Raw genomic sequence first — 8029 nt, 5'->3', positions numbered from 1 at the left:
GAAGCCCCCTTTCGTGAGAAAGGAGGGCCTTCTACATCAACTTTTTGCATTACAAGAATTTCTTCTTCTGAAGAAGAACCCCCATCCAAGGGATGGAATGTTTAAAGGTATCGCTTTTCATCAAATCTCCTTGCTACATCAACAACATCCCATGCTACAAGAGTTTTCTAGAAAAAAGAGAAACCCCCGTCTATGGGATGACACACGTGAAAGGTCAATCCCACTCAGAAGAAACCCCCTCCTTACACCAACATGGAGCCGGGGGACTAATTTGACATTGCACCATTGTTTCGTGGGTTTTCGTCATTAAAGTCTCTTCATTAAGGCAAAGGGGACCCCATTCATAAGCTTTTATGCATGAAGACGTATCTCATAAAGAGATTACCATCTTAAAGAGACTTCCAAGAAAAATAGTCCATTTCCAATAAAGGAGGTACTGGAAAGTCCCTTCCAAGAAGAATGAAAGTTTTCTACAGCAACACCTCATGTTTCAAGAGTTTGTCCTTTTAAAGAAGAAGAGTCCCATTCTAAAGAGTGACAAAGTCTCTATGGAAGGAAAAAAGTCTCCTGTAACAGCACTTAACATCCTAAGAATATTTTCAAGGGGGAGAAACCTCCATATCCATATTAACTTTTATCAGAAGGGAGTGGGCCCCTCCCATTAGCCCCATCAATTAGCCCCTTTTATAATCCTTCATGTGTAAGACTTCTAACAAGTATTAAAAATATTCTTTTATATTTATGACTAACAAATATAATTGGTCGATCATACTTATAGTTCCCCTATGTGGGATAAAGCCCTCTTTAAGAGGCACAATACTTATCATTCCCCCATGTGGGATAAAGCCCTCTTTAAGAGGCACAATACTTATAGTTCCCCATGTGGGATAAAGCTCTCTTTAAGAGGCACAATACTTATATTTCCCCAAAAATGGGATAAAGCCCTCTTTAAGAGGCATAATACATATAATTCTCCCTAATGGGAAAATGACATAAATTCTCCTTCACGAGGATGAAAGGAAGGCCCGGCTGAGAGGCTTGGATCCATATACAAAAATAACCCCATCTATGAGACTCAATACTTGTAATTTTGCTTGGGAAAATAGCCCTATGCACGAGGCTCGGTAATTGTAACTTCCCCAGAGGAAAATAGCTCATTCTAAAAGGTTTGGAACTTCCACCCCCTCCCCAAGAAAGAGGTATAGCCCAAATTGTGCTCAAATGCACCGTAGAGTCGAAATGCAATATCCACTCACATCTTTAGCGCGATTTATTCACCTTAACCGACAAGAACTTGCATAAGAAACATATAGAAAGAATTAAAATCACCATGATTAATGCTAGTGGTTTGATACATTCTCATCATTTATTATCACATTGGAAATTGTCTACGCTTTAGTTATGGGGATGATTTTGGGCTTAAAAGTCCCTTATCCCAATCATAAATAATTAGCACAAGGGACTCGGGGACTTGAAGAGGTGATTCCAGGATTGGGCCCATTGTATGGGAATGATTTTAGAAATGTGTAATCTTTGTCTCATCCATGACTTCTACATCTCGGCTATACTGGGTCCAAATTTGATAAGTCAAAATAGAAGAAGGACCGCGTGTTTCTATCAAGGTAGATTTAAATTATCAAGAGAATTGGATCAAGAACATGTGAACTACATATCATCTACCTCAACCAAAATATCAAAGGAGGATCTCGCTCGAAACTGGTCCAATGAGTGGGTTTAAAAGCGATGAACCTATCCCATATGTGATAGATAAGCTAGGACTACATTAGTCTCTTGTCCAATCAGAATAAGGACTAGGGGGACTTCCAAAGCATGCTGTGAAAATAGGTCTCCATCCCATGATGAGGTCCAAGTCAGAAAAGCCCAAAAGAAATCAAAATACTTAGGGAGTTCTAGTTACTCTAACCAAACATCCTTCCAACCAGATAAGAAGGAGATAGGAAATGCAACTTTGAAAGTAAGAAAAGGGAACAAGTAGTTATGAGAAAGGCTGGCGAGTCGAAAGGTGTCATCACATCTTTAGGGGAGCGTAAGAAGCTTTTTCAGAACCATTGCTAGTCTAGGTATGGGCCTGACAATGGGTTGAAAAGATAAAAGGGGGATTGGATAATTTAAGTCAATGAAAAGTCCGAGTTGGTTCATTACCCTTAACACAGACGGGGGAGACCCGATGAAGCTACCCTAGAAAGGAAGCCCAAAAGAGAGAGTAACCAAAAGACCTCCCCAAGTAACTAAATGAAATCAAAGGTTCCAGAAGGAGTAAGGGTCTGTCCAACTAATCTAAAGAAGTGGTGATATCAACCCGAAAGAAAGGATTAAAATAACACATGTTGCTAGAATGGATGGGGCCTAAGTTAAAGAGAACAATGGCTCAGGGGAAAGCTCGTAAGTCAAGAACCAGCATATAATAGTTCTATGGATATTCTTTTGGTATCAAAGATACCCCCGGCCATATAAAGGTCAATTGGAGAATAAGGAGGATCACACAAGAGGTCAAGACGAAGGAAGAATAGAGACTTGTTGTGAGTCCATTGTACTCGTCATAAATAACGAGCACAATAGACTGGGGGACTTGAAGAGCCTACCCATGAGATGGACCTCATGAGCAGGCTCCAGCCCAGTAACAACAATAAGCCCATCAGCAAGAGACCCAATAGCCCAAACGTTCTGGAAACTTACTTGGAGAGAAAATGCCTCCTATGGATTTGGAGGGAAAATGCCTCCTGTGGGTTTGGAGGGAAACTAACATCATGTAATATCTCCCCTCTATATAAGGGGAGGAAAGAATCATGTAAAGGGATACACATTCACTAACAATACAACATACTCTTTACTCACTATTAACATTTGATCACAATTCTCTACATCTTGTTAGGCACCTTGCCCCCTTCGTGGGAATAGGTTCCAACAACAAACACAAATCAGGTACCTATACTCGTTAATCAACATGTCACCGTTAACATATTGCTTAATTCGAATACCCTTTTTCATGGACTAGTTTAAGGAAGAAAGAGATGGCATGTGTGTGTATGTGTGTGGAGGGGAGAGAGATAGAGTTTGGGTGGTTAAATGGAATGTTGCATTTAGTTTAAATAGTTTTAGGGTGGTTTATGGTGAAATGGTACGGGATTATGAAATTGACGGGGAAGGTGATACCTTGAGTGGCCACCTTTCTTGCCCTAAATAATTATAAGATGTTTAAATTATCTGTTTAAAAAACATAGATAAGTGTCATGATTCTATATTTAAATTTGAAAAGTAAATTTAGCTTATTTGTAGTGTTTTAAAAGTTGGTTGATACTGGCCGGTTGAACCGGTTATACCCGATTCCGAACAAGAAACCGGTATTTAGAGCCCAGTATTTTGAGTGGTTTGATTGAACATCGAACCATCGTTTTTTTCAAAAATACCGGTTTAAATAAGCAAACCGGTTATGACTAATAGATTTTTTTATATCTTTTGGGACCCAAATTTTTTAAAAATGACTTTTAACCTAGAAGATAGAATTGAAACGAGTAAACTAGTGAACGATGTCATAAACATATTGCACACTTTAATTTTTAAAGAAACTTTGTTTGAAAATCAAATGCTTTTGTATTATTTTTATATTATGGATTAGCTTTTGAATTATTTTTTATTATGAAATCATATACTTTAAGGTTATATTTTGAATTGAAATTACATTTATATGAAGTTATAGGGTAAACATTCAATCCGAATGAACTCCAAGTGCAACCCGATTCAAACGGTTGTATCATTTTTTAGCCTAATCCGATACGACTAAAAAATAGGTTTTTAAAACATTGCTTATTTGTCTCTTTGTTTTGTTGAAAATCTCTTCAGTTCGTTATTATTTTTTTTTAGTCTCCAACCCTCTAGGTTTTCATATCTTTTCATTTAAACCTTATCATTAACTTCATTGCATTATCATGTTAAACTAAAAGATATTATCGTCAATTGGAGAGGGTGTTAGTTGAATATGTATTTAGGGATCTAAACCTAATTTTGAGGAAGATGACAGTTGAAGCTAGTGTATTAAAAGTACTAATAATGTTGTAATCCTTTGTCATGTATTTGAGATGGTAGTCCGCCATGACGCCCTTGATATTATCACCATATGAACAAAATTATTATCAGGGAATAAATAAAAATATACACGTAAATCACTAAAATTGAATGAATTTGGTTAAATCAAATAAAAGTAAAAGGAAAGTGTCATTTTCGTCTTTGTGGTTTGGCAAATAATGCGAATTTAGTTTAAAAAGTTTATTTTTTTTTGCATATGGACCATCCACGTTTCCAATTCTTGCCAATTACATCCAAATCACTAACCCCGTTAAATTGAATTGTTAAGTCAGGGTTAGACATGTCTTTTTACTCTTTCTTTATTATATGATTAAAATGCCAAAATCGTCCATGACGTTTGGTCACATTTTTGAATTTCGTCCAAAAATATTTTTTTTCCGCAATTAGACTGTTGATGTTTCCCAATCATTGCCAATTTCGTCCAAATTGTTAACTCGGTCTAAATTCAACGTTAACTCATGGGTGTTACTATCCTTTTACATGTTTGCTTACATTATCATTATTATTATTATTATTATTATTATTATTATTATCACACTAAGCTAAACCCTTTATATAATTAAAAATAAAGAAGAATAAACAAATGGATACTATATATGTCATCGAACAAACTCATAATAATAATAATAATAATAATGTAAACAAACATGTAAAATGACAGTAACACCCCTGATTTAACGTTGATTTAGACTAAGTTAACAATTTGGACAAAATTAGCAACGGTTGAGAAACATCGAAGGTCTAACTAAAAAAAATATTTTTAGACGAAATTCGTAAATCTTACCAAACTTCAGGGACGATTTTAACATTTACTCTAAAAACAAGCATATTTTCCAAACAGGCGCCCACTTGTAAAAGCAATACATCGTCCTTACGCTACATACTACGTTCATCTTAAAACCTCTTCAACACTCAATACAGTAACTAGCATCCAACAATCATTCCACTATCTCACGTTCTCTCCACCACCAAATAAAACCACCAACTTTCCGATCAAAAACAAAAACATGCCTTCCGACCAACACCAACCGTTACTCACCGAAACGGCCTACGACCCAACCGAAAAGGTCCACATCACCGTACTCGACAACGAGTACGGCGACTCACCTCCACCCTTCTCATGGCGCAAACTCTGGCTCTTCACCGGACCCGGGTTCTTGATGAGCATAGCCTTCTTGGACCCGGGTAACTTGGAGGGTGATCTCCAGGCTGGTGCCATTGCTGGCTACTCCTTGCTATGGCTGCTGTTGTGGGCTACGGCTATTGGCTTGCTGGTTCAGCTCTTGTCGGCTCGGCTTGGCGTGGTCACCGGGAGGCATCTGGCTGAGCTGTGTAGAGAAGAGTATCCCAATTGGGCTGGGAAGCTATTGTGGATCATGACTGAGTTGGCGCTAATTGGAGCTGATATTCAAGAGGTTATTGGGAGTGCGATTGCTCTTAAGATTTTGACTCTTGGGTTTTTGCCGCTTTGGGCTGGTGTTGTTATTACTGCCTTGGATTGGTAAACTACACTCTGTTCTAATTAGTTGAAATTTTTATTAATTTTCTGATAATGATAATATTTTTTTGTTTAAAGATTTGACTTGGGTTTTGGGTGTTTTTCAAAATTTAAATTGGTGAATATTTTATTTAATTTGATTCATGTGTTGGATTTTTGTTTAGTTCTGTCTGTTTGTGAACAGGTTTGTGTTTTGGTATGATTCACATTTTGTTTGTTTTCATTCTTGGTATTCACAAATTAGTGAAAGATGTCAAATTTTCATAAGTTGGGTTTTTATTCATTTATTATTTTTGTAAAGTTGAGTTGGGTTCTTGGTGTTGTTGAAAATTGGACACTTAAAACTGTTGTTCAAAAATTATGCTTACCATTTGATGTTTTTTGTAGATTCTCTATATTATCTAATATTAAACATTATCAGTTTAATCTATATATTTTCTTGATTTCTCCAGTGTTCTTCAAAATTGATTACTTAATTTTGCAGCGTGATTCTATAATTTAGTGATAACATGCCAAGTTCATTCTGTTTGTATGCATATATTTATTATGTTCTGGTTGTCATGTTGTCAGTTTTTCACTTTGACTATTAAGTTATTGGTATTTATCAGTATTTTAATTTCCTTCTGAGCATCTTGGATTGATTATTTGTTAAAATAAATCAAGGTGAATAAAGGGCCTTTTGACTTTTGAGTTTAAGGCTTCTGGGCATTTTTCAAAATTGAATCTTTTAACATTATAATCAATAAAGATGCTTTTCTTGATCTTGATTCCCTGTAATCTTCAATGCAGCTTCATCTTTTTATTTCTTGAAAACTATGGTGTGAGAAAGCTAGAAGCACTTTTTGCGGTTCTCATTGCAGTCATGGCAATCTCGTTCGCATGGATGTTTGGCGAAACCAAGCCAAGTGCCAAGGAGCTTCTTGTTGGTAAAAATTACAACTTTTTTTATTAGTTAAATACTTTTAACTCTTCAATATCCAAAACTCAAAAAACAATTTCTTTATTCTTGTAAGGTCTTGTGGTTCCAAAGCTCAACTCAAAAACAATCCAACAAGCGGTTGGAGTTGTTGGATGCATAATAATGCCACACAATGTATTCTTACATTCCGCACTCGTACAATCACGAGAAATCGACCCACGAAAAACGGGTCGGGTCAAAGAAGCTCTCAGATACTATTCAATTGAATCCGCCATAGCACTCGTTGTATCATTTATTATTAACCTCTTTGTAACAACCGTATTTGCAAAAGCGTTCTTTGGTACTGCAATAGCTGACACTATCGGTCTAGGGAACGCGGGCCAGTATCTTGAAGATAAATTTGGTGGTGGGGTTGTACCTATTTTGTACATTTGGGCTGTCGGGTTGTTAGCAGCCGGGCAGAGTAGTACAATCACGGGCACCTATGCCGGGCAGTTTATTATGGGTGGTTTTCTTGATTTGAGATTGAAGAAATGGTTAAGGGCGTTGATAACACGAAGTTGTGCTATAATTCCAACATTGATAGTTGCTTTAATATTTGATAGTTCCGAGGAATCTTTGGATACTTTAAACGAATGGTTGAATGTGCTTCAGTCGGTTCAGATCCCGTTTGCTCTTATTCCACTTTTGTGTTTGGTGGCTAAAGATGATCTCATGGGTATTTTTAAAATTGGCCCTGTTTTAAAGGTATAATCTTATACATCATTTGCAAAACATTAACATGTTACATCTTTACATTAATATTTAATTATGAAAACGATAATGATGTTGTATGTGTTTGGTCATGCTTGCAGATAGTCTCATGGTTCGTGGCTGCACTAGTGATTGCGATAAACGGTTATTTATTGCAACAGTTTTTTGCTGAAGAAGTAAGCGGGGTAGCCTTTACTAGTATCGTCATAATATTCACTGTTGCATATATTGCATTCGTTGTATACCTTATCTGGCAAAGCATTACAGTATCTTCATTCGGTTTCTTGAAGCCAAGAAGCGACACAATATAGAGGCTTACATGAGGTAAAATATGTTATATATGTATTTTTTGGTTTCTAGCCATTTTATTAACATAATAGTAAGTTCAGCAACAGAAACCTACCAGAAATGACAATGTTAGGCTGTAGGAACTTAGAAGATTGTTATTTTTGTGGCGGGTTGTAACTCAGAGTTTAAAATAATCTGGATGGCAGTTGGATGTAACTGATAATTCTGTATCATTATCAAATGTCATGGTATATGTATTTTGTGTAGATCCATCATGTTTCTACAGTTTATCTGCTTTGAGCAACATATGATTTTTGCTGGTAATTCATATAAGCAGATTTGTTAATTACTTGAAGAAAACTGATTTATAAATTAATCTGTATTGAAAATGTCACTTGGTGACACACAAATGCGATCTATCAAATTTTTATAAAAGACTGAATGATTTGATTATTATTACTAAGTAC

The 8029-nt window shown here is 36.2% G+C and overlaps 1 protein-coding gene across 1 annotated transcript; it reads left to right on the top strand.

Moving 5' to 3' along the window:
* The first annotated feature begins 5111 nt into the window (after positions 1-5111).
* LOC143540405 (metal transporter Nramp3.2-like) lies at positions 5112-7585 on the top strand. Its single transcript, XM_077033479.1, has 4 exons — positions 5112-5605; positions 6392-6528; positions 6616-7268; positions 7376-7585. Exons 1-4 carry the CDS (start codon positions 5112-5114, stop codon positions 7583-7585), a joined length of 1494 nt encoding a protein of 497 aa, XP_076889594.1.
* The last annotated feature ends 444 nt before the right edge of the window (positions 7586-8029 follow it).

Source organism: Bidens hawaiensis, unplaced genomic scaffold (assembly GCF_021521415.1).
Source record: "Bidens hawaiensis isolate Kalapana, Puna unplaced genomic scaffold, B.hawaiensis_p1.1 tig00012229_1, whole genome shotgun sequence".
In the NCBI taxonomy this organism is placed as follows: domain Eukaryota; kingdom Viridiplantae; phylum Streptophyta; class Magnoliopsida; order Asterales; family Asteraceae; genus Bidens; species Bidens hawaiensis.
This window is presented reverse-complemented; position numbering and strand designations above follow the sequence as displayed.